We start from the raw sequence: 26771 nt of genomic DNA on the forward strand, positions 1-26771 counted from the left end.
TTTGTCCCCCCCCCCACCCGCACCCCAGGCTGTGGGCTCTTTATGCAGAGGGACTGTGTATGAGTCACATTTTATGCCCACAGCCTGTGTGGCACCCGGTGGATGTCCAGGAGGTCCTGACCAAAAGGAAATGATGTAGGTTTGGGCTGTGTTGGGAAGGGCTTTGAATGCCAAGTCAAAGAGTTTGGACTTCGTCATGTGATTGCAGCATGTGTGTGACACAGTTGAGGGCGTCTTCTGGCAGGTAAGTGCAGGAGAGGGGAGCCAGGCCCCCAGGAGTGCCATGGGAGTCTGTGACATGACACCCTCTTGGGGACACGTGCAGAGCTTCTCACGGGCCTCTACCGAAGTGAACAACTGTCATTTGGCACACGAAGAACCCAGTGGTGGGAATCAGAAGACATCGATCTGCCTTAGCTCAGGGCAAGCCATTTCCCCCTCTGGGTCTCACTCTTATGATCAATAAAATATAAAAGAGGAGCACAAGTTGGCGTCCACGAGCCTGAACAGGAACGGGCATTGCTGCTCCCTGACCTTGTCATCATACTTGGCAGTGGGAGGCCACCACCCTACAAGGTGGGGAACTGGCCCTCAGGAAATTACTGTGAACCAGAGAGACAGCCAAACTCAGCTGATGGGCAGCTGACATAGTGTACCATCGGCGGAGAGTCTGGACTTGCCACAGCCTCCCGCTGAGGAAGGCGCGGGGTTCAGGGAGTAGACCAGCCACTGTGGGGGCCAGGCTGAAGGGCAGGCAGCAATGTGAGCTCTGGGTGGCTCTGGGAGGCACGGTCTCATCTGTGCTTGGTACCAGCAGGGGCCTGGGGACCTTGTCTTGGCTGTGAAGTCCCAGGGGCAGGAGGGGCTTGGCCTCCCCTGTTACCCTGTGGTTCAGTTTCCAGAAGGAGGTATGGGGGGGGGGGGGGGGCTGGGACCGGGACGCAGCCCTAACTCCTCTCTAACCTGTAATTTCTGTGGTTGCAAATGAGCTTTAAATCCAGAGGATTCAAGGAGAAAAAGGGATGCGAACACACTTAGCTTATGCAAGCTGGGAATGTTGTCATATGTTGGAAAAATATACAATTACCAAAAAGTCTCAGCCAAAACCACAGAAAGCCTGAGATGAGCCCAGATATGAAACCCAGGGGAGGAGGAAGGCAGGCATCTGGTGAACAGGACTCGACAGCCTTCCTTCCCTCTGTTCTATAGCAGGCCTCAGATTCATATTTATTTTTTTATTAAATTTTTAATGTTCATTTATTTTTGACAGACAGAGAGAGACAGAGCACAAGCAGGGGAGGGGCAGAGAGAGAGAAACACAGAATCCGAAGCAGGCTCCAGGCTCTGAGCTGTCAGCACAGAGCCCGATGCGAGGCTCGAACGCATGAACCGGAAGATCATGACCTGAGCCGAAGTCAGACGCTTAAACGACTGAGCCACCCAGTCGCCCCTGATTCGTATCTTATTAATATGAAACAATTCTTCATATGTGACCGACTTTGCTCAGCCTTGTGAGCCCTGGCACAGCCTAAAAAGAAAGTTATGCCTCTCAGCGGCATTGGGTGGGGGGGCGCTCCCTGTAATTTGCTAAGGTGGCTGTTGGGACTGGGAAGCCACGCCCCTCTCCCTCTCTTTATGTCTTCTGCTGCAGCGTCCTGGAGCAGCTCGCCAGCAGCGGGGCAGTTTGTCTCCTTACCCAGTCGGGTCTCGCAATTAAAAGCAGTAACAGTTATTGAACTGTCTCTTCCCGTGGCCATAATCCGTAATTCAAACCTTCATTTTCTCCCTGCACTTTTGGATTTGGCGGTGCATTTTGGTTAAAAATACTTTGCATTTCTGTAAGTGGTTTTTGCAGGAGGCCACTTGGGAGTGAGGTCATCATTAGGGGAAAACTCCTGGGTCAAGTTTTCTGGGCCTTCCGGATCTGTAATCACAGAGACTCAGGGTTGGAAGGACACTGTCTCTGCAGTTTCTCCGTGGTGTCCCTGCTGGCCGGCCAGCCCTCCAGGCCCAGACCGTATGCTTTTCCTGATGGGGACTCATCATCTTTCAGAACAACGCATATCATCTTTGGATGATGAACTGAAATCCGTTTCCCGCCGCTTCTGACCGTTATTCCCACACCTCTCCGTGGTGCACAAAGAACATACCTCTAGCTCTCCTCCCATTTGCAGGAGAGGAAACCAAGCTCGAAGAGAGAAAGTGAATTCCCCACAGCCATGCAGCCATTAGACTCACTCTACTTTGCTCCTGAGCCCTTGTTGATGTCACAACAAGTGGGGCTGCAGGCAGGGGAAAGGGAAAGCGGTCTTTGAGCGGAAACGGTGGAGGGGACGGTCCAGGTGCTCTGGGAAGCCCACAGAAGCAGGGCCCAAGGAACCTGCCACCACCAACTTGTGCTATGACCTCCTAATCAAGGCTTCTTGACAAGGGAGCAATCGCAGGGTCCTGGGGGACTTTTCAACACTCTCCAGCCTGCACCCCCCAGCCCCATTCTGTCTCAGTGGCTGGAGCTGGGGGCTGTAAAGGAGGCTCCAGCGGTGACTCGCACCTGGTGCCTGTCCAGTGGAGGAGCAAGCCTCTGAACAGAGGACAGCAGGAAATCCCAGGACCAGTTCTTGTAGGTATAAGATACTGCAGGGAATTCATGGTTTTTGTATTGCTGTATTGTTAGGCTCCACTTAAGAATTAAAACAAACAAACAAACAAAAGATTAAAGTTGGAGGTGGGGGGCACCAGATCAAAGGGGCCGGAGAGGATGCATGGTCTTTCTGCGGGCCACTTCTGCCCCAGAAGGTTCTCCGTGACACTCCCACAAGCTTGGGGGTGACGAGGGAGGCCTCAGCAGCATCCTGAGAGATGGAAGGCTGGAGACAGCAGGTGTGTGGGGGCCGCACTAGGTGGCAGCCACCACACCTGTCACAACAGCAATGGCAGCAGTGAAGATCCCCTCCCCCCCCCCACACACACAGTGCCTGGCAGGACAGGCGGGATCCTCGAGCACAGAGCAAATGCCTTGCCAGCATTCGGCTCTGACGAACGTGTCCCTGGTCCCTTAGCCCAGGTGCCTTGCACCGGATGCCAGTGGCAAGCAGTTGAAGGTGGCGCGCACGCGCGCGCGTGTGTGTGTGTGTGTGTGTGTGTGTGTGTGTGTTGGGGGGAGGGGTAGTGGCATCTCTATACTCACGTTGCATCCAGTTCCCACTCACTGGGCTGAGGAAGTTGGGGTAGAGGCCGAAGGGCTTGTCGATCTTCCTGAGGACCTTTCGGATGTTCCTGACCTGCCAAGAAATGGACACCAGACGCACCTTCACTTTCTGGAAGGAGCCAGTGACTTTCAGCCAATGAGCAGAGGCAGTTTGTTTGGATCCACACAGGCAACCACTCCGGGGAGGCAGGAGGGAGAGCTTTGTGCCCAACGGCAGGCCCCAGCCCGAAGGTGGCAAGACGGGGCGCACAGGACACGGCCATCGTGGGGCCTATCCACCGCCTCTGCACCGACACTCTGCCTGGGGCTCTGCCAGGCCCCACACCCCCCTCGCTTCACCCCTTCCTCACTGTGCATCGCTTTGGGGGATGGGCCTTTTCGGCGGCGGGGGGGTTCACATAAGTGATAGTGACTCATTTGTAAGTTAAAACTGCCTTTTTCATAGATCTGGAATGGTCAGGCGCCGGCTCTTTCACGTGGTTCAGCCCAACACTATGTTATTTTCTCTGCCACCACGGGAACCAGTCCAGAGGAAAGGCCTGGGCCCCTCAGCACCCCCTTGCCCACAGAGGCATCTCAGGGTTTTAACCACCACCACCGCCGCCACCACAGCTGTTAACATTCCTCAGTTCTTCTGAGCCAGGCCCCAGTGCAAATACCTCACCTCCAACCCTTAGAATAACCTGCGTTGTTACCTCAGGACATGCCTGAACCTCAAGAGTTTCGGTGACTTGCCCGTGGTCGCTCACTTCACAAAGTGGCAGGGCCAGGACATGAGACAGGTCTTGGCTGAGCACACAGAGCGGCCCCTGCATCCAACACGGGTCGGGGCAGGCCCCGCACANGAAGGCTAGACCTGCAAGCTTTGCTGCTCCAAAGGGCAAGAAGCGGGAAGGCTTCATGCCCTGGGGTCCACTCTCCGACAGTACACGAGATCCTTCTAGCACAGAATCCCGTGGAACAGAAACGCCCCCCGGGGACATACTCTATCCTGCTCACAGATTCATCTCCAAGACGAGGGGCAGGGAGAGCAGCCTTTTAGCTGTCAGACCTTTGTTTCCCGGGGACAGCACTTCGCTTTACCACATGAGATTCCGTATCCATTTATGTTAACGGAGTCCATTACGGGGGACAGGAATGTGCTTGTACCTGAGTTATTCTCGCCTGTCCTGGTGGTGAGCAGTGAAGCAGGCTAAATTGGCTCCCCTGGAGGGCGCGGGTGCTTCTAGAGTTTGGGCCAATTTGTTGACTGCCAATAATTGCCTCTGTGGGAGGCATGATTGGGGGATGAAAATAGCCAGTGAATGTAAATGTAGAGAGAGACTGAGAGACAGGCAGATGGACTCGAGGGGGAAAGCCTGAAGCTATACTAATCTGGTCTTGAAAGAACGTGGGCTTCAGAACCAGGAAGTCCTGAGCTTGAATCTTGGCTTTATCACTTACCGGCTGGATGGCCCAGGATAAGTGACTTAACCCCGGAGTCTCAATTTCCTCCTCTATAAAATGGGGACAGCAAGAGGACCCACCTCAGGGTTTGGAGGGGCGATTAGAGATATAAGGTACCCAACACATAGTAGGTGCTCAGGCAGTGGTAGCTAGTGTGTCCAGACTAGCCAGGGTAGAGTGAGCCCCCTGTCCCTCTCCATCGTGAGCCAGTCACAACCTTCCCTGGGGGAGTTTGGGTCAATAGCAAAAGATACATGGAGGGTAGGGGAGGGAGGGCTTGGAGGTAGGAAAAAGGGATCAGAAAATAAAACCCATTAGGGTCCATGAACTTTCAAGGTGGGGTGTCCCGGGGTGGCAGAGTCCTCCCAATACAAGGGAAAACTTCTGAGGCAGAGACCTCCCAGTTCAAGGGAAAGCTTCTGAAGTGCAGGACTGACATGACAGGCCATTTGAGGGGGACGGGGTAGTGAGCCCCAACACAGGAAGTGATCAAGGGATTCTTGTGCTTCCCAGGAATGCTCAGAGGGGTTCCCACACTGAATAAGCAGTTCCCCTAACCCTGGCATCAAGAAGCACACGGGTGCTTATTAAAACGCAGATTCCCAGGCCTGGCGGAATCCTGTGTTTCCTCATGGGAGCGCAGGGTGATGCTCTGAGGCCGGGTGGCGGACCCGACACTGGGAGCCAGCAGGTGGGGGCGGGAGTCTGTGCTCTCCCTGCACTCCTGGAACTCCAAGAGGCCAACGTTCAGAGCAGGGAAGGCTTTGGGAGCGGGGGTGAGGGGGCCCACAGGGTTCTCCTTGGAGGCGGGACCTCATTCTCAGGGCAGGACTCAGAAAGGGACATCTCCCGATGGAGCCTGGGCGCCATCTGAGGGGGGCATGTGTACACCTCCCCTCCTCGGGTTTGGGGTTACACCCGCAGAGACACTCGCAGGCGGTGGGACTGCCAAGGGCTGTAAGGCGAAGGACCCGCTTCTTCCCGAGGGCTTCACAGAGGGGCAGGAGTGACAGCTGCCAGGCTGGATGACAGCCTGGGTGCCAGCTCTCAGCACCTGCTGTGGCCTCAGCCAGCCGGGCAACAGTGAGAGAGGACAGACGTGTGCCCCTGCTGCCCAGTGCAGCCGCACTGCCAGCCTGCTGACAACACGGGCCAGGCGGGCATCTGCAAGGAAGAGGCAGGCAGATCTCACAGGAGGAAGTTAACTGTCTTTGGAAAGGGGACTTTTGCACCCGGTGGCTGATTCCTGCCCAGGCGAGCTGGTGCCTGGATTCCCATTGCCGCACTTTCTCTGGATCTGACGGCACCAGTGAAAACCTCGCCGGCAGCCTCACCTCCTCCCTGCCCCAGCCGGGCCCTGATTCCTCCCCTGAGCCCGCCTTCCGTGCCACCTGGCTTCGGGCACACTCGCGGCTTCCACGAGCAGCCGTGGGCTGTCTTAGCGGTGGCGGAAGGCCTTCCAGGTCCCCGCTGGCCACCCTGGTCAAGGCGGACCCACTTTCCTGGGGTGCTCCCGGTGTGGAGCACAGGGAGGAGCTGGGAGAAGACTTGCCTTTTCTGCGAACACCTGATTGCCAGAGAGCTCGGTGAGGTGCAGGAACTCCAAGTGCAGGGACCCGAACTCCGCCAGGACGCTGCTGCTGCCTGCCATGGCCCAGCCCCAGCTCCTGATGGAGCTGCTGTGAAAACACAGAAGCGCCAGTCAGCCCCCTGTCTGTGGGCTGGCTCCCCTGCTGAGAGTGACAGGGACTGCTTGCGGGGGGATGGCCCGCTGGTGCCAGGCCATCTGATCTTGGGTGCTCCTCCCCAGGGGTGAGTATTGTCAATAGCCCCATTTTGTGGATGTGGATACTGAGGTCAGTGAACTGACTTGCTGCAGGTGAGTTGAGGCCGGGCCTGTCTGTATGCACGCCTCTTTGTTTCTGTTGTCAAGCAGCCCCTGTGAGGCTTGTAGGCCCAAGGACGGCAGCAGGGCTGCCTCGATGGCCAAGGCCTGGCCCCCAAGCCACGCTAAGTTTACAGGTGAGATCGACCACAGAGACCACACAGAACACTTTCTGTCCCCTGGCTGAAGGCAAGCCAGCCGCTTCACAGTCGGTGGTGGTGGCCGTGGAGGGTAAACTGCCATGGCTGGGATTGGACCCCTCGCGGCCCCTTCTCTCCCCCCACACTGTCAGTGCTGCCCAAGGGCACACAACGGCCCTTGCCTGGAATCTTGTGGAACCCATACCGACAGGCCGGTGTCCCCGGAGTGCCCACACGCCTTGAGCTACTGGACCCTGAGAAGGCCCGAGGGTAGGAATGAAAGAAACAGGGGCCCTCGGAGCAAAGTCGGTCATGCGTGTCTCAGGGACACCTTAGATCCTAGAGTGGCCCCGTGGCCTCGCTGGAGAAGGCCGGCAACTAACCACTTGCAGGTACTGGGTGCTTCTAAGGAGGAATGGTGCAGAGTCTCCGGTAACCTTACTCCCATCTGCCCCTTTCCCAGATGAGGACAACAAGGCCTGGGATGGTGATGTCGCTCACTCTCGATCACAGTTGGGTGGAGCGCCTGGGACCCAAGGCTGGCCTGACGACAGCGCTCGTCCTAACCATCATGTGGGCTGCCTCTCTTTTAATTATATGCTGCCTGGAAAGGTGCCTTCACGTAAATCTCCCTGGTACCTGTAGCTGAGAGGCGATGGGCAAACCATCCCCGCCTTATGCACCTTAGTTCTTGCACCATCAAACTGAGCAAGAGTATTTGGTCCTGGTCTCTATTCCTAGGTCTTTTGTGGGATGAAGAGGGAGGAGAAAAGTGCAGACAGGGGTGGTCTTGGGCAAGCTGCTGCTTCTCCCTGTGCCTCAGTTTCCTCATATGTATCATGATGATCTTTCCTGTGGGACAGAGCAGGGTGGAGTGAGTGCCCCACTCACTTCGTAGGGCCTCCAAGGTGTAGGCTGAGGGGGCCGGCTCTGCCCTGGCCTCTAGGAAGCCCCTCTGCTTCCTTGCTGGGATGGCTCTACCTCCCCGCGGAACTGGCCTCTGTCTGTCTGTCTGTCTCCCCAGGACAGGACCTAGGAAGGCAGGCATGGGAGGAGGGGTTTAGGAGGTCACAGTTTGCCATCTGAGGGGCATTCCTTTTCCTGGGGTGGGCTGGGGCTCTTCTGAGGCGGCCCCTCTCCTCTCTAAGCTCCATTATCGGGCCTGGATAGTTTCTGAAGTCAAGCTCAACTTCCAGAAACAGATGGAGGACTCCAGTTTTAGGATCTTATGGAGCAGGTGGCCTCAATAAACAGAGACGACCACTGGCCCCTTCTTCCTGTCTCCCTCTCCTTGGTACTTCCCTGACTTGGGGGCAGGGGGCAGGTAGAGAGAGACAGGTTGCATGGAGATGGGAGACTTGGCTCCCACATGATAAATAAAACAGCTTCTGTTTATTGAGCCACTAAAGATACCAGTGACTGGGTCAAGCTGTTTGCATCTTGACTTCATTTAAAGTCCACAAGGTAAAGTAACATTAATCTCAATATGCAAAGAGGAAACTGAGGCTCGGAGAGGGAAGAAGTTACTGGAAGGTTGGAGCTGGTAGGTGGTGGAGGCCGGATTCAGACTGGGCTCTGCACATCGCCTAACGGTCTCCCACCCAGATGGCCCCACATCGACCCGGAGGGAAGGGGAAAGTGTCCCCTCTCTGTCCCTCTTCCCTCCAGGCCAAGTGAGACCTCTCCTTCTGGCTTTCTCAGTGGGAGCCGTGGGTACCCACAGAGGGTTTCTTGAATAATGGATGCTTCCTGCCCTGGCAGAGAAATTCAAGGTCAAAAAAGCCACCAGTCACCCAGCTGCCTTTTGTTCTCATTTTCCTGCACATGAGCCTCTCCTTCCTCTCCCCTCCCTCCCAACAATTACCCTCCCGAGTGGGCTTCCTGCAGCGGAACCGGCTTGGCAGACAGGCACACCGGCTCTGGTCAGAGGGGGGCAGTGGGCGTCTGCCTCCCCTCTGCCCTGCCTGCCTTCCACACTGGCTCCCACCGCCCTGGGACTCCGGGCAGGTCGGTTGATCTCTCTAACCTCAGTTTCCTCATCTGTTAAATGACAGTACCCACACCTCATAGAGTTATTGTGAGTTACAAATCAGGCAGGTAATTACTATCATTTTTAACATTATGTAATTATGCACATATAAATTATGTGTTTATAGTTTATTAAAATTATTGCTCGTTTGAGTTCCTGAGTTCCTGATGGGTGCCAGGCAGCGGTAGCATCTTATTTTATCCTTACAGCCAACTTCAGAGGTAGATCCCACGATTCTTATTTCAGACTCAGAGAGGGGGAGACACTTCTCCAAGGTCAGAGTAAGTGACAGAATTGGTGGAGGTGAATCCGAATCTTAGTTACTGTGTGCCCCAAATGCCTGTGCTCAGGGGCAGCATCCAGAGGCCAGGGGGTGTTTTGCTCAGCCCCATGAGGCAATGGGCTAATGGGAGCTCTGCCCTCTGCCCCCCTCCCGACCTCTGAAGCCTGCAAGTGTGCCTGCAGCCTGTGGTTTCTCTGCTGGTGGAAGGGGCTGCCCCTCCCCAGCATGGCAGACGCTCCAGTGTATCTATGTGTGCGCTCATGTGTCTGATATAGTTGTTAACTTGGAGCCAGACAGACCTGGATTCTAACTTCCCTCTATTGCTGTGTGACCTTGGGTACGTTACCTCACCTCTCTCAGCCTCAGTTTCGTCACTGGTGAAACGGGGCCCATTGAAAAGAGAGAATCATATGTGTTCACATCCCGTGTGGCACACAGTGAATGCTCGCCAAACATCAGCACCTATTAAGGTGTGTATGTATGTGTGTGGCAGGAGCGTGCATATACAAGTGCGTATTTGCGAGTGAGGGTACGGATGCAAGAGACTGTGACACAGCCGGGCCCGTGTATCTCTGCCTGTGTGATTTGGGTGGGCCGCAGTCGAGTGTGTCAGAGAGATTAGTCCCTGCACTGGCCACTGCCACTCAGATAGTTCAGTGGTGCCCGAGGGTCACAGGTCACAGCTGTCCCTGCCTCTGCCTCCCAAGCAGGAAGAGCAGTCACGCTCACTTGGCAGCAGGGCCTCATTATGTACCCCTCCTGCTGGGACCCCGTCTGGCTCTTTCTCTCGGAGCTGTCCACAGTGAGCCCTGCCCGGGGCAGGGACAGCAGCGTGTGCCCCAGCTCCCACCAGCTGGCCCTCTCCAAAGAGCAAACTCAGCGCCACGCGGGTCCGGCCATACTCATCCCTGACGTTCCCCCGGGATGGAACGGGGATGCAGTTTTAGCAACAGACTCTTTTACCCAGAAAATGAAAGGGAGGTGTTGCCAGGAAATATGCATATACATACATATGTATATGGCACTGGCAGCATGCAAATAATAGCCTAAAAATAAATGCATTTTCTTAATCAGAACTGTTAGGATCTGTGTTGCATCCGGTCCCAGCTCTGAAGGACAGGGGTGAGGCCTGCAGGGCTGTGGCTGCAGGGCTGGGGGGCGGCGGGCAGCACCAGGCACAGAGGAGGGAAGGATGGCTGAGCTGAGGTCGGATCCCAGACCCCGGCAGCGAGGCCCAGGCGCTAGCCCTGGGAGAGAGAGCCGCAAAGATGCCATGTTGGTGTCTTCTCCGTGACAGCTGGCTGTGTTTCTCCAGGATCAGTGTTTGTGGGAAAGGAATCCGAGCAAAACTCCAAGTGTCCGACTCTGAGACATCAACCCCGGCACTGAGGACAGGATTCGACTGGCACTGATGGCCCCTCTGTGGCCTCTGGTGAGATTTATGTGATGTCACAGCCCAGGAATGCTTTCCGATCAGGCAGTAAGCAAAGAGGTGGAGGAGGCAAGTCCCCTCTCTTCTGCGAGGCCCAAGGCAGGCCGACCAGAAGAGCGGGACCTCCCCAGGACAGAGAGGAAGCCCACATTCGACCAGAGCCCAGTGCCCCGGCCTCCTGGGGGGCACTGTCCTTCCCTCCCAGGCAGCTGGCTGGGGCCACTGCTGGACTGACAGTCCTGAGGTAAGACATCACTTCAGGGCCCCTGAGGCTCAGTTGGTTAACTGCCTGACTCTTGTTTTCAGCTCAGGTTGTGATCTCAGGGTTCATGAGTTGGAGCCCCACATCGGGCTCCATGCTGATGGCATAGAGCCTGCTTGGGATTCTCTCTCTTTCTCTCTCTCTCTCTCTGCCCCTCCCCTGCTCTCTCTCTCATACTCTCTCTCAAAATAAATAAATAAGCTTAAAAAAAATCTTTGAGTTAAAACAAAAAAGACCTCACTTCAGGGAAGTCTGGTGAGGTGGACTCAGGGTTCTTGGAGAACCTTGCGAATGGCCCAGGGAGCTCCCGGGTGCCTCCTACTACGTCTCCCAGGGGTCTGCACGGGGGAGGGCGGGGGAAGCAGGGGTCCAGTCTGTGGGAGGGTCAGGCAGGTGTATAGAACAGAGTTTTCAATCTGTAACAAAACGGGTTTAAATCTTAGCCCCAATTACCTATTAGCTGTAAGACTTTGGGTGAGTTATTTTCTCTTCTGAGACTGTGTGAATAATGGGGATAATATAAATATCTGCCCTCAGAGGGGTGCTGTGAGGGGTACTTTGGTGAGGTGATGTACGGAGACCCTGAGCACAAGGCCAGGTACACAGAATTGCCCAATAAGTGGTAGGAGCTGTGCCATTGACCTTTTATCCTGCACACAGTACCTCGCACGGATATTTGCTGAAGGAATGAGCTAAGAATTGGGCATGGACCCTGCCTTCGAGAAGTCCCCAGGCCAGCAGGGAACAGGAAGAGGCACCTGAACGAGGCCGTAAGGAAGCAGACGGAGTGCCCGGAGGCCAGGAGAGGCTGGGACGCTTCTGCCTTAGTGGCAAAGGTGGCATATCAGCCAGGCTCTGCTGGGCAGGGGAGCTGGGAAAGGAGGGCAACTGGTAGAGGGACAGAGTGAGCGAAGGCAGGACAATGGGGCACACTGGGGGTCCCCAGGAGCTGGACTCATGCTTGTAATGATTCACAGATCATGAAGCTGGCTGGCCACTGGTTCTCCTGACTCTGACCCCGTCCTTTCCCCTCTCTGGGTCTCAGCTGCCACACCTGGGAAGTGAGTGGATATAAACACACTCCTGTCCCCATGAGAGGGAAGGGTAGCAGTGCAGGCAGAGGTGGGGACAGGTAGCCACAGGCTGTGGAGCTGGACCCAACTGCAGACCCCTGCTCTACTCTTTCTAAGTATATCACCCAAGGTCCCTTTCGCTCTGGCATCCTGTGACTTAGTGACTATCCAGAAAGTCTAGTTCACACACTGAACTAGCAACATATCAGGAAGGAAAATCACGGAAGGAGCCAGTAAGAATCAACATTTTAATTACGGAGCCAGTAGAACGAAGTATTCCCAGTGGTTTCTTTGATTAGTGGAACCACACGGGAGTTTTCTGGTCTTATCGAACACTATTGGTGTAATCCACATTTTCTGCAATGAGCACTTATCGTTTTTAAAGAGAGGGAAATTCCATTTTGATAAGAATGATTAAAAATGGAGTTGGAAGTCCTGGAATGGTCAGTTACTGGCTTATGTGACCTTGGCCATGGCCTTTAATCCTTGGAGTCTGAGCTTCCATGACCTTGACACCCCCCCAGGAGCCTTTCTGGGTTCTGACACTGGGTTCCTGAGACCCAGCCCTGCTGGGGGCCAAGGGTGGGGGTTGGCAGACCACAGGGGTCCCTCTTCTAAGAGTCTCAAGCCCTCTAGCACTTTGCGGTGCCTCCTCATGGCAGGAGGATGTGATGTGCCTACTGGCCCCTGGCCCTCGCTGGGGAGGGAGGTGAATGGGGTACACCTGTAGAGCTGTGAGTCAAGGCAGTGTTGGGGGACGATCACAGAACAGCTGTCCCCTCCCCACCTTGGGAAGATCAGGCCTTATGAATCCTAAGACCCAGGTTTGGTGACAAACATCGGCCCCGGAGAGCCACTGGCTCACTGTCATTCCCACGGCGGGTGCTGTTCTCTCCCTGTGCCTCAGTTTCCACACAGAAGCAGCCAAAGCCACAAGAAGGAAACCAGAAGGTGACCTACCTTTTGAAGTTCACAACACCTTTGGGGATCCCCGTGGGGGTGTTGAAGGCGGGCAGCAGTTTCTCTCCCAGCTTGATGGCCTTGATCCGGAACACCTATAAAGGGAGAGGCATGGGGCTTCGTGAATGGGGCCGTGTGGGCGCCATCAATTCGGGAAGCTCCCCCACCCTCCCCCGTGGATGAGCCCACGGGCTCTGGCCCTGAGCGGGAGGCGGCGCTGCATCGGGCCCTGGAGTCAGGCAGGCTTGGATGTGAACCCAGCTCCTCGAGTTCCTGGTGATGTGGCCTTAGTTGAGGCACCTCTCTCTCTGAGCCTCAATTTCCTTCCTCACTCATAAAACAAGGCCATACTGCCTTCCACAGAGGCTGCTGGGAAGAATGAAAATTAGGTAATAGCTGTAAAGCCCTCAAGGCAGTGTCGGGACTCTGATGAAGGCTCAGTGATTCTAGCTGTGCTCGGGGCGGCCGCTGGGAGGGTGAAGTAGCCAGGGCCGCCGTCACCAGGTCACCAGGTATGCCACAGGCTGGGCGCGGGGGAAGTACATTTGGGCAGGGTGTGAGGAGCACTTGACTAGGAGTCCTGCCCCACCCTGGGTTCAATCCTTGCCTCACGGTTTGGCTGCTGTGTACTTCCCAGCAAAGCACGGCCGTCCCCCAGGGGTGGACCCTTTCCTCCTTGACATTCTGAATCTGTCCACTGTTCCCATTTTACAGATGGGAATGAATGGAGAAGGTGAATGGCTAAACTACTGATATGATGGCAAAGGAGCCAAAAAGGGGGTCCCAGGCCTCAGGGCCCCTGTTGGAGGCTCTGACCCCTTCTGACTGTTCTTCTGACTAATTCAAAAGCATCTGTGACTTTCTGACACCAGTTTCCCTCTTAGGAATTTATTCTAAGTAAGTACGTAATCAAGGATGTTGTAAAGATGTAACTTTATGCCTATTTATTCTGGTATTTATAGTAGTGGGAAACATGAAAATATTCTATCAAACAGTAGGGAAGTGGTTAAATTATGACTTCTTCATGCACTAGAACACCATGCAGCCACTGGCATGAGGTACGAGATTAATTAATGGCAAAAAAAGGGCTTCTAGTTTGTTAAAAGAAAAATATACTTTGAAACCGCGTAATTCACGTTTTAGTAAAAATCACACGCACACGGACGTGTGAGGAAAGGTTGGGAAGGAAATACACCAAAATATTAACAATGTCTCCTAGGAGTCAGGGGCAGGCTTGTGGAGGACTTTTGCTTTCTTCATTTGGCTTCTATTTCTGGGCTTTTTTTTTCATAACAAAAACAAGCCCACAGTAAATAGTATTTATTTTTTTAAATGTGACAGTTCCGGGTGATATAACACATGTTTCCTTTCGTTTCCGGAGCTGGCGGGTGACCCAGTCTGCTGACCTCCTGAGGGCTGCAAAACAAAGTCGTCCTGAGTTCCCGACCCCCATACGCACGACGTGGGGGCTGAGGCAGCCATGGGATGGCCGTGGCGGGGTTTGCGGGCCCAGGAGCCGGCTGGGATGGGACAGAGAGGCCTCCGGGGGCCGGTGTGGTTGTTGCTGGAAGGAAAGAGCTGCACCTGGGGCCTGGCAGTGACGGGGACGGAAGGGGATAGTGTCTAGTGCCAGACGGTGGGTCCCAGAAGTGGGCACAGGGGCCAGCCGCACCACAGCAACAACAAAGGGCTCTCATCTGAGGCCCCTGACGTCATCACCTGACCCCCGGGAGACTGTGCACTGAGGCGCAGAGGAACCCTGTGGAACCTGAACCCCAGGCCGAAGCTCCAGGCAGCTGACTGGCTGTCCTCTGCCCTGAGGGCTCCTAAGCTGTATCTTCTCAAATGCCCTTAGGAATCTCCATGTCTCCACCTCGGGAAGGATCTACTGCTGGTGGGCGCTGCAGGGTCTCAGCCACAGCAGGGAGGATGCGGGGTGAGCGTGTGTGGACCAGAATGGCACTACTGGGAACAGAAGGATACTAGTCCTACTTATTCTGTGGGAAGTGAGCAGGTGTGTAACAGATTCTGAACCCAATTCCACCGTGTGTGTGTGTGTGTGTGTGTGTGTGTGTTAGTCTCTTGACACCACCAAGCAATTCGCAGACACCAGCTGGGTGCCCTAGAATTCAACTCCGTTCTGATACTCCCTTCCTGGATTTCGCACCAGATTCCACAGTCTGAGGATTCTGTCCTACGAGACTGCCCCACCCCCACTTCAGACACTGTCGCCTGTCTAGCTCTTACCTGTGCTTCTCACCAACGGGCTGTTAAGTCGGACGTTCTCACAAACCCCTCTGTGGGCTTGAGCAATTTGCTAGAGTAGTTCACAGAGCTCAGGAAACATTGTACTTACTGGATTATGGGTTTATGAGAAAAGACTAGAAAGTCAGGAAGAGTCAGATGGAAGAAACGCATGGAGTTGAGGGGTGGAGCTTTCATGCTTTCTCCAGCTGAGGTGCTCTCCCCAGATCTCCTGGTGCTCAGCCAACCCGAAGCTCTGTGATCCAATCCTTTTGGGGTTTTATGGAGGCTCCATCACGTGGGCAGGACCCATTAAACCACTGCTAACCGCCTATCAATTCGGCACCCAGCGCCTCTCCCATCCCTGGGAGTCAGGACAGTGGGACTGAAAATAACTACCCTCTAAGTACAGGGTTTTCCTGGGAACCAGCCTCTATCCTTAGGTGGGGACCAAAAGTCACCCAATTAACATAACAAAAGACACATTTATTGCTCTCATCCCTTAGGAAATTCCAACACTTTTAGGAGCTCCGCCAGCAATGGGATGCAGACCAGATACATATATTACTTATTATAAATCACAGCACATTACTGTGCTAGGTGTCTCCTCTCCATGACCTTCAACCCTTGCAACAGCCTTGTGGGGAAGAAGTCGACCTCTTGGAGGATGACAAAACTGAGTCTCAGAGAAGCAATTTGCCCAAGGTTGTGGAGCTACTAAGTGATACCAAACTGCCTCTTCAACACAGAGAGAGAACACAGACCTGTATGGCTGCAGACAGCCAAGGTAAGCGACAGGCAGGGGGCCAGAGGTTCTAGAACAGAGCGGGGAGAAGCCAGCAAGAATTACATTCTGTAGAGGGAAAGGCCTCTGGGCTGGGAGTGAGAGCCCGGGTTCAGATCTTCCCATTAGCAGCTGTGTGACCTTAGGCGAGCCATGTACCATCTCTGAGCCTCGTGTGTGCAATGGAACTAACTGTACGTGTGCCCTGGCTGTCACAGGGCTCGTCCAGAACTCAAACGCGAGGACGTATGTAAGTGAATGTGCCCTGTGAACTTAAAGAGCCGTGCACACATCCCCTGGAGTGGTTGTCCGCACGCTGGCTATTCTCCTGGGGGTCTTGTAGTCCCCCCACCAGGGGACTCTCCTCTCCTAGGTCTCCTCGGCAGCAAAGGAAGGCCTCAGCCCAGGATGGGGCTGGGGTCTCTGGCCCCCTTCCACAAGTACTCCTGGGAAATATGAAGGCTGGAAAGACCCACTTCACAGGAACCCTGTGTGCGAGACTGAGGACAGAGAGGAGGGAGGCCTCAGTCCGGTGTGTCTGAGCCCTGGTGACAAGCAGTGACACTGGGCCAGGCTCCATGGGGGCTACCACTCAGGCCTATGGCCGAAAGGCCATGGGGTCATGAGCTGACCCAGCACAGCCCTCGGGGATGGCGACCTGAGCAAGCTCCTTTTAAGTCTCAGTTCCCATGTCTGCAAATAGGCGAAGACCCACACCTCATGGGGTGTTTAGGGACCAGTGAGACCGGGCTCCTGTGGCACAGTCTCTGGGGACAGAGAGGGATCAGCAGGGCACGGCTGGAGGACAGGGGTGGTGCCCATAACCTCAGGAGCCTGTCTGCTCAGGGATTCTGAGCCACACGGAGCTCCCTGGGCTTTGTGAACTGTTTCTAAGTCACAGGCACTCCTGTCCACACCCCAGTGTCTGCATCCCGGGGAGTCAGACTGATGATCCTTACAGTGAGATGGGGAAACTGAGGCAACGCCATGAAGGACTGCTTTTTATGGTCCTTTTCCTGCCTCTCTTTTTGCTCGGACCTGCATCCCTGCCTTACACATGCCTCATAGTACAAATAATGTAGCCCCTCCTTGTAAGGATCAAGGAGTTAACGATTTCTTTGAAGGCTTCCAGCACAATAGATAGCATCAAAGGAACGACCAGGCAAGAATGACCGGGTGACGCTGTCCTGTGCATATTCCAGACACTGACTCTAGACATCTCGATGCCAAGACCCCCTGACCCCAAGGAATAAGTGACTTATGGAGGACACCTTGTCCTTGTTCTGACCAGTCCCTGGATGCCTGAGGGGGCGTGTACATCAGACCCCAATCCTCGGTAAAAACCCCAGGCCCCAAGCAAAGACAAGACTCCTTTTCCTTCCCAAGTCTCCCAGATGCTCTGTCTGTACCTGTACTCACCCTAGGTCTCAATAAACTGCTCTCACTTCCTCTTGGCTTGTGTTTGATTTCTATCCTGCATGAAGCCAAGGGCCCTCTTGGCTGGTCCTGGGTGACCTCCCCTCCTCTGGGTCCTCAGACCCAGCCAGCCTACATCACTAGGGAGCCAAGGCCTCAGAGAGGTTCTCAGAGTCAAGATACCCTATGAGGAGGGCAAGACAGTGAGTCAAGCATCAGGACTGAGGGGCACCAGCACCTCCCTCAGTCGCTGACCCCTCTGAGCCCTGAGCCACATGGCTCCCTCCCCTGTCCCCATATGCAATGGCACCTTCCACAGCCATGAGTGGCCGGGAAGCTGGGCAAGTGCCTGGAAGAACAGGGTGCCTTTTCTGTTCCATGTCATTTCCCGGTCCTAGGGTTTTCAAATGACATTCATGTTTCATGTGGCTCAAAGCCAAGGGATCCCACCTCCACTGATTTGGAAACAAATTGGTGCAAGTGGTAATCTCTGCTGAGGAGATCAGGCTTGACGGAGAGGCCTGAAGTGACGGGAGGTAGTGTGCACCTGTTATCTCCAAACTCCTGACTGTAGCTACTGCCTTAAATGGGAGCGAAGCGGAAAGGACTTCCTTAGACAACCCCACTGAGGTTAGCATGGATTTTTCTGTGGCCCCCCCTACCCCTCGCTGTGGCGGGGGCAGGGTTGATGCTATCCCAGGATGGACAGAACAGGGACAGGGAGAAGTGTGGGGAAGGGAAAGGGCCAAAGCCAAGGCATCCGACTCCAGAGCAGCAGCTGTGCTGAGCAGCATGACCCCTCTGGGTAACGAGGAACACAACTGACTGATGACCCACGGCTGGGGACTTGGCCAACCTCACCCCCAGATACTCGGGCTGCACTTTCATGGGACTTCTCGAGGGGAGGAAGAGTCTCCTATTTCTACAGAGCTCTGTGGTTTTCAAGATTCTCTTGCAGCATGGAGAATATGGGCTTTGGAGCCGGTCAGCTCGGGGTCAACCCCTATCCCTCCTGACCCATCTCACAAGAGCTCTGTGAGCCCATTCCCATGGTGGGGAAGGAAGCGAGGTTCAGGGGTGGGGGAGGAATTGCTTAAGATCACAGGCAGGTGTGGTGTGGGGACGAGTCCCAGGTTTTCTGACTCCCTGCATGCCCAGGGCTCTATCTTCTCCCCACACTGCACAGCTCTCCCTCTGGAAGCCAACACAGCTTGCCTGGGGCCGAGGCCTTGCACTTGGGACATGTGACCAGCCCCAGTGGCTGCCCCATGTCCCTGTTGTCCCTTGAGACCTGGTGCTCGCCTCTGGCCGGTGGCTGGCACCCAGGAGGGGAGCCGAGGGGTGGCTGTGGAGCAGGATAAGGCTGAGGGGTCCCAGGGGTGGAAGTGCTGAAACAATGGCCTTGGCTTTATCAGTGCCGAAAACCAGCCCTGCACAAACCAGTCCAGCAGCACAAGCCCGTGCTGAGTCCAGACGGCGGGTGCTGTGCTAGGAGCTGCAGGGACAGTGTGAGTAGACTAGTCTCTGCCCTTGGAGAATTTACTAGCAACCCTGGGAGCCAGCGGGGCACCCCCGGGCAAGGGAATGGAAGCATCGGACAGAAGGCCTGCAGGTGGCACTGTGGAGGCTGGGCGGACAGGGGCAGCCCCAGGCGAGTCCCCCCGAATCCCTGTTTCCTCACTGGTGAAATGAGGGAGCGGGATTGGATGTTCTCTCAAGCCTTTTCCCACCTGAAGGATCCAGGGTCCTCGAAGGCCCAACTCACCTCTTCTCCCGTCAGGTAGAAGGCTGAGAGGAGTCCCCCGATGTACCGGATGTTCACCTCAAACAAGGATGCTTCTCCACTCTGCAGGGCAGCAGGGAAAGGGGCGGGCAGGGGGTGGGGTGGGGGGACACTTGTGAGATGCCTGGAGGGCTCCCAGGGACAGCCAGGTCACTCTGGCCACAGCCTCCCCAACCCCCCACCCTGATGATCTGGCCATACTTGTGCTGGGCTCCGGGGCCTCCTCGCCCAGCAGGCCAGGCTACGCTGGGTGGTGGTTTCCGGAGCAGAAGTTGAGAGGGATCAACACCTGCTTGGCAGGCCACAGAGCACGTTAACAGCATTACAAATAAACACCAGGTTTGGCTTCCTTCCCCAGCCCTTGCCCGAGGCTGTCGGAGCAAAGTTAGGCCTGGCTGCTCTCCAAGGAGCCGGAGAACTTGGTAGGGAGCTGCTGTCTGAAGACTAGCCTGAGGGGAGGCAGATTCTCTAATCCAGCCACCTCCCCTTCCTGAGGGAGCTCCCCAGTTTAGCAGGAGGGAAGGGCAGCAGCAGCTCCTTGGGGTGGCAGGGTGGGGCGGGGCAGGGTTGGGAGGGGTTTCCAAAGAGGTTTTGGGGCAAACAGGACAAAGCCAGGGCTGAGAGGAGGGGGTGCCAGGAAGGTTCTTGTAGGTGATTGGCAATTCTCAGCCTTAGCTCTTTGGCCCTCAGAGCATGTCCACACTTGCTTCGATCATCTTCTTTCTGAGGTCTGGACTGGTGTCGGGGCACCATGCCAAGGACCAGATCTCGGTTAAAATCCCACCTCAGCTCCTTACTTGGCTTTGGGACTTTGGGCAAGGTATTTAGCTTTTCTCTGGCCAAGGTTCTTCACCCTGAGCGGGGCGGCAATGCGGTGCTGAGTGGCACAGGTGAGATGCCCGCCCGGCACATGCCCAGTGCCCGGTGTGGCTCCCTAAAGGGGCCTGCTATCACCCTCCCTGCCCCCCAGCACTCCTCATATCACTGTCCTTTCCTGCTGACAATGACAATGAGCATCCCTTTATCTGGGAGCTTTTCCACTGACAGAGCACCTGCGAAGTCATTCTCTCTTTTAGCCTTACAGGGAGTGGCGAGGTCTTCATTCCCATTTTCCAGACGAGGAAGCCAAGGCTCAGAGAGGGGATATGACCCCCATCTTGCTCTCTTCCAAGGACCCTCCCTAACCTGCACCAGCCTATGTGAATATCCCCCAGGCTCCCCGGATTGCCGGCACCTGGCACCGTAGGCAGCTGCCTGAGGCCCACTCTCTATCCACTATCTGCACAGGGACAAGGTGGGCCTTGGATGATACCCCTTCCTTCTCCCACTTCGGCCTTTCTCCCGTTCAATACAGTAGGAAATGGGAGGATTCTAACCTCACACAGACCACCAGAAGGCATAACATGCCTCAAAATAGCTGTAATGAGGAGGAGGAGGAAGAGGACACCCCCTACGCCTACATCCGTTTCAGACTTGACAGTGTTCTAATGCTGGTGAACTAGGCATTGCCATTGTTACCGTCATCCCGACGGCTCCTCGGCCTGTCGCCCATCTCTAGAGGGCAGCATGGGGCGGGGCGGGGGCTCCAGGTTAGAGCAGCTCAGAGCAGATACACCACTGCTCCCGGCCTGTTGCTGCCCTTCTGCGTGACAGATTCAACCCCAGAAGGGACTTCCTGGGAGCCTGCCACACCGGGGAGGGGAAGGAAGGGTCGCTGGCTGTCTTCCCTCCCAGGGGAGAACAGGCTGGTAAATACTCATGGGCCGGCCAGGGCTCAAGCCCACCTTGAGGCTGGTCTGAGGAGAGGGGACTCGGCAGAGAGGGCGCAGAGCCCCAGCGTCTCAGAAGTGACACGGTGGACCTTCCGGACCCCTTTCGGCCCTAATGCCCCAAAGGTGCCTGACTCACCACGTTCAGGTGGAAGTTCTCTTCAACCCAAGCCTTGGCCTCCTGGAACTCCTCCTGCAGCTCCATGAGGTAGAGGGTGTCGAGGGAGTCGATGATAGTTGCCCCGCTGAGGCCTCCTGTAGGCACAGAGATGGAGGGCATGACCCAGGCTCGCTCCTGTCCTCTCTGTCCCCAGCCACACAAGCCACCACTCCCCAGGCCCCCTCGAAATGCCCGGGCAGGCTCCAAGGTGGACTCCAATGTCACCCACCTTTGGACGGGAGTCCAGGAGCAGGCCTCCACCCTCTGCCCACCCCAGGCTGCTTCCCCCTTGGGGCCCCGGACAGTGGGCAGCCGGCTGGGACACCGAGTTCACAGGCCGAGCCACTTCCCAGACATCAGTCCACTCAGATACGCCAGCAAGTCAACCAGCAGCGCCAGTTCGGCACCCACCACTTTCTGGTGTCACTGGGGAGAGGGTGAACTGGCATTTCGCTTACAAAATCTTAGTATGCCTGTCCTCTGGCTTTCCAATTCTATTCCTTGTTTTATTCTAAGAAAAAAAAAAAGATGTTCACAAATATTTATCCGGGAAGGTATTTATTATTCCAGTACCATGTACAATGGGGAAGAGTTGGGGGAAAAACTCCAAATCCATCAATAGGGGATTAGTTGTGGCTCAAACATAAAATAGGACACGTATGGAGCCCTCCACGCAGGTGAGGTAGGCCTGCATTTACTGGGGAGATATCTACGGGATCTGTTGGGTTAAAAGAAATGTAGGTTGCAAAAAAAAAAAAAACCAAACACAGTATAATTTCTTTATTGTATGCCAAATGTGGATGAGCTTACACAGAACTAAGTCAGGCAAGATGTGATTCAACGGTTACCCCCAAGTGCTGGGACTACAGGTGCTTTTTTACTTTTTCAGCACATGGAGTATTTTTATAACCAGAAATCTACTTCCATTTGAAAAAAAAAAGGGAGGGGGAAAGTTTGGGCAAAGAAACCCAACCAATGCACCAAACGAAGGTTTTGTGGCCACTCTAGAATGGCCAGTCCAGAAGGCACAAGTTTCATATGAGCCCTGGCCCTTGCCATTGGGTCTTAGCCTCTTATCCTGGGGAGTAACGGCTGAGATAATATGCAAAATATCACAGCTTTCCACACCACGGACTGGACAGGAGAATCAGGAGAGAGGCCTCCCCATGTGGGACAACCAGAGCCCGAGTGTGTACAGTCCTGTGAAGGAAGAAAGGAGGGAGAGAGGGATGTGCCTGGGGCCATCTGGAGGGCTTCCTGCAAAAGCAGCTGCCTCCTATCAACTCCTTAAATCTACAGTAGCAGCGATTTCCTTTAGATACCAGCTTGTAGCCTAAGAGGACTGATGTTTCCTCCTTGCAGAGGCTCAAAGCACTGAGAACCCCAGGTTCCGCGACCCCCCCCCCCCAGGAGCTTTGGAGCGCATTAGGTTGAGCCCAACTTGGGTCTGAAGCAAGCACGGGCTCTGCAGGCACGCCTGTGTTCAGAGTTAGCCTCTATCTCCTTAATCAGTGCTTCTCTTACTGCTCACTTGTGTTGACTCTGCAGGCAGAGACTCCTGAAACTCAAACCACCACCAGGAAGGCCTAGAAAAGAATGGGAGGGCGATCAGGAGAAACTGGGAGGAAGGTAAAGCTGGAGGTTTTAGTATCCGCTTCCAGAAGCAAGGGCTTCCCAATCCAGAGTCAGGATCCTGGGATGGTTTCAGTATTTTTTTTAAACTTTTTTTTTTTTAAACATTTATTTACTTTTAAGAGACAGGGAGAGACAGAGCATGAGTGGGGGAGGGGCAGAGAGAGAGGGAGACAGAATCTGAAGCTGGCTCCAGGCTCTGAGCTGTCAGCACAGAGCCTGACATGGGCTTGAACTCACAAACTGCAAGATCATGACCTGAGCTGAAGTTGGATGCTTAACTGACTGAGCCCCCCAGGCGCCCCAGGATGGTTTCACTGTTGGGGATGAAGTCAATTTCCAGAACGTCAACCCCTCTGACACTAAAGGATTGGTAGGAAGACACCCAAGCCAAACAAAGTTGATCTTTCCTGGTTTATGCTGGCTGCTTCCCCTGTGGTTGCCAATGGCTGATCATGGTTCCCGGAACGCTTTACCGTCAGGTGAAGAGGGAGTGGGGCACGGGAACCCTGATGTGCCAGAGACACACAGATGCTGACACGCACCAGGCCACGGGGCACCAGCCTCGTGTCCATACTCTTGGCTCTGTAGCTCCAGCCCCTCCTGTTACACCACAGGGCCTCACACTTGATCTTTTAAGGGACTGAAAAGATTTTTAAGATCCCACTGCCCTGCCCTTAAATTTCATAGAGGATCCCCAGAGAGGGGTTGGGACAAACCCAGGATTAGACCAAAGGCGGAGTAGAGCCCAGCTTCTCTCAATTGCTTGTGAAAACAGATGGATCTGATTGCTAACCCCGCCTCACCCCTCAAAGGGACAGGAGGCTGCTCTGATCAGCGAGGGCTTGAAGAGAAGCCCAAGGCCAAGGGGACGAGGCCCAGAGTATCTGATTTCTGGATCCTTCCCTGAGCTGCCCAGTGTTTTTACCCCAGGGGCCCTCCTTCCCTGGGCTGAGCCTGAGCCCGGAGGCCCAAGGGTCCGGCCTGGGCCGGAAGGGCAGCCAGGCCTCCTCGTGACCAGTTCTCCCTTCCAAATGCTCCCGAGGCACCGGCTGAGAAGGCAGCTCGCTATGGGAGTTTCTGGCAAAGTTCTGCCCGGCTCTCAGGTTCCCGTATCCTTCCTCGGTTGATCTCTCACCCAGGCCCCCACCTACCACACAGCCGGGCTGCGGGCCAGCAAGGCACTTATTGGAACGCCTTTCATTCCAGGCCAGAGGTTACCCAGTGGCCAGGCTGGGCCAGAGAGAAGGCCCGATCCCAAATTCAACTCTATCTGTACCTGCAGCCGGCCGGGGCGGCTCCCCAGGGGAAAACACACAGCCCTATTCAGAGAAGAAGCGCACGATTTATAGGCACAGAGCCAAAGGGGGACAAAAAGGCAGGCAGCCAGCTTGGAAACTCCAGTGGACCTGGCCCTGAGGCCGGTTCCAGGCTGTCTCCCTCTCCCACCTCCAGCTCTGGACGCTCACTGTGCACAAAGGAACCCCGCCCCCCTTCCTGCCAGGTAGCAGGCAGTGAGGTATGTCAAAAGAACACAGCCCTGGGTTCAAACCCCAGCTTGGGCCGGCAACACATCTGCTCCAAGTATCAACATCCTCCTCTGTAAAGTGAGGTAAGATCACTGGGCCGGGGACTGGGGAGCCACTGCAGGTTCCTGAGCTGAGATAAAGGCATCATATACGTGCCTGGCCTTTCCGATAAAGACGCCTGTGTGTGCCTGGGACAGAATAAGTGCTTGACAAAACGGTTCATGGTTCTTCTTTCCGGGGTCCCAAAGCTCATCCTGAAAGACTGGCCTCGTCAGGGAGATGTGGGTTCACATCCTGGCTCCATCACATACCAGCTGTGTGTCACAGCAAGTCACTGTACCTTTCTGAGTCTTGTGTCCCTCTTCTAAATGGGGATGACAGGGGGACCTACTTCCTAAGGCTGCAGGGAGGGCTAAGCGGGGCAGTGGATGGAAAGGAGCCGGACTAGTGTTAGCTACATGTGAGCTTAACCCAACACACAGAAGCGTGGCCCTCCTTGCCCCCGGATGGCCCTTGGCAGCCCCTCCGCAGTCTTCTGGGGGTGGCCAAGGCCTTGTAGTGCTCCTGCATTATCAGCCCCTCCCTGCCCCACAGGGCTGAGGCCATTAACACCCCCAATCCGGGTGGGCACCTGCCTCTCAAAGGCTCTTCCTACCTCCAGGACCCCTGCCCTTCCCCTCAAATTCGTCTTGTACATTGTTGCCTGACAGATCTTCCTAAAACGAGACCCAACTGTGTCCCTCCTCAGCTCAGGAAGCTGCAATGGCTTCCCAGGTGAGGGGGTGGGGGTAGGTGGGGGAAGGTGGGGGAAGCCTCTTGGGTCTGACTCCAAAGGATCCGGCTAATCCCCTCTCCCATCAGGCTGTGTTGCCTGGACACGTGCTGCCCACTCCTGCCTCGATACCTTGGCACGCGTGCTCTCCTCTGCCAAGAAAGCTGTTCTGGGCATCTGGGTGCACTCAAAGCCCACACGCTCTCCAAGCTCTGCCTCCCACTGGCAGCCTTCCCGGATCGCATCAAGCCAACCTCCTGACGAAAGAGCTTCCACTCGTGCGCCTGCCACCCCCGCCCTGATCCGTGGGGCTGTGCTCACCTTCTAACTACCTATGAGCTCCTGGGGTCAAGGGTTCCCACTGCCTCTCTGCACCAGTTCCGCACCTTGTCTCCAAGCAGCCCCAAAGGCCAGAGCTCCCCACCCACGTAGGCCTCTCCCCCTTCCCTGTGGCCTCTTTAGATGTCCCTACTTCTGGGACTCTTCCGCAGACCGCTAGGAACGGCCTCCCCGTGCCGCCTTCGCCTGGGGAGATCTAGAACCCACCTGGTCCTCCTCGCTCAGGAAGCCACTGTGAACGCCACCCCATGGTCTACACGCGGCCCTGCCTTCCCTGGACCCTGAGAAAACCTTCAGCAGCTCTCGCACTCTGTGCCCCCATTCTGTGCACCCCCATCTCCGCTACAAGAGCGGCCCCACTCTTACCGCACCACAAAGAATTGCTAATCTACGTGTCTCTGCCCTTCCGTAAAAGCAGGGCTCCAGCGTGCTTCAGACTCCTCTCCAGGCTCAGGAAACAGCTGCCCAGTGAGAGTGGGAAGGGGCAAGGCAGGAAGCCAGGCTGGCCCGTCTCTGACGGGTGCACTTACTCTCCCTGGCACTGTGCTTGCTCTGAGCGGACCGTGGCCTTCGGGACACCGCTCTTCCTCTTGCCTTTTCTTCTAACCCCAGGACTGTGCCTTCCCAGTCTCCTCTGCTGGTTCCCGCTCTTCTCCCGACCACTATGGGTGGGCTCTGTCATCGCTGGGCCTTTTCTCTTCTCTGCCCTCTCTCATTCCCTTAGTTCAATACCACCTACGTGCTAAGGACTCCCCGATGTCAACTCCCAGCCAGGACCTTGTCCTCAGCCCTGGGAGGGCACAGGTGGCTCATGTTTAACCTGCTTTTCGACCATAGGAGTTAATGCCAAGCCCCTCCTCCCAAGAGCTGTCCCCCAGCCCTTGACTCTGCACCCCTCTTCCCCGCGCCCTATCCCTCCACTTCCCGCAGCAAACCTCTACAAGATTTCCAGACTCCAACCACTTCTCACCTCCTCTGTGCTCCCACCTTGGTTCAGTCACCTTCTTCTCTCTCTTGGATTTATTCCCAGAGCCTTCTGGCCCCTGGACTTCTACCTTTGCATTCCCCACCCCACACCTCCACCCATCTATCCTCAACATGGCAGCCAGAAGGATCCTTTGAAAATGCCAGTCGTATCGTGCTACTCCTCTGCTCACAAGCCTCCCATGGCTCCCACTGGACTCAGAGGCCCTGTGATCCGGCCCCAGCTTTCTCTCAGCCTCATGGCCCACTCCCCTTCCCCACTTCTCTCATTCCACTCTTACCGCAGGTTGTTCCTGCAGCCCTCCGAGCCTGCTCCCTGTTAGGCCTTGGCTGTTTCCATCAGGCTACCACACAGCACCCCCACCGCTTTCCCCCTACCTCTCTCTTCTTCCTCAACACTTTTATCCCAGAGATACTGTGTGTGGATCTGCTTCCCCATTTATTCTCTTCTCATAAGGCAGGAGACGAGGGGAGGGTCCCGTTTTGTCCACTGCTGTCCTCCACTGCCTAGGACACTTTCCAGCCCATCACAGGTGCCTGCTAAGTATTTGAGAATCAAAGGACCATCACGCCGGGTGGGGAGGGTTTGCAGGGGTTGTGGCTCACTCACATGTTTCGGTGCCTGGCTCTGGTCTGGCCAC

General features: G+C 55.5%; 1 protein-coding gene across 2 annotated transcripts in view; it reads right to left on the reverse strand.

Moving 5' to 3' along the window:
• Positions 1-26771, reverse strand: part of MAN1C1 (mannosidase alpha class 1C member 1) — a 137171-nt gene that overhangs the window by 13616 nt on the left and 96784 nt on the right. The window contains exons 3-7 of one of the 2 annotated variants that reach the window (XM_077775778.1): positions 20854-20969; positions 18928-19008; positions 12719-12813; positions 6207-6330; positions 3188-3281 (exon numbers count right to left, since the gene is read on the reverse strand). In XM_077775778.1, coding sequence (XP_077631904.1) covers positions 3188-3281; positions 6207-6330; positions 12719-12813; positions 18928-19008; positions 20854-20969 — 510 coding nt within the window. Of the gene's footprint in view, positions 1-3187; positions 3282-6206; positions 6334-12718; positions 12814-18927; positions 19009-20853; positions 20970-26771 lie in introns of both variants that reach the window. The other variant, XM_077775776.1, reaches the window with a different exon arrangement.

This window comes from Crocuta crocuta, unplaced genomic scaffold (assembly GCF_008692635.1).
Source record: "Crocuta crocuta isolate KB4526 unplaced genomic scaffold, BGI_CrCroc_1.0 scaffold127, whole genome shotgun sequence".
Taxonomy (NCBI): Eukaryota; Metazoa; Chordata; class Mammalia; order Carnivora; family Hyaenidae; genus Crocuta; species Crocuta crocuta.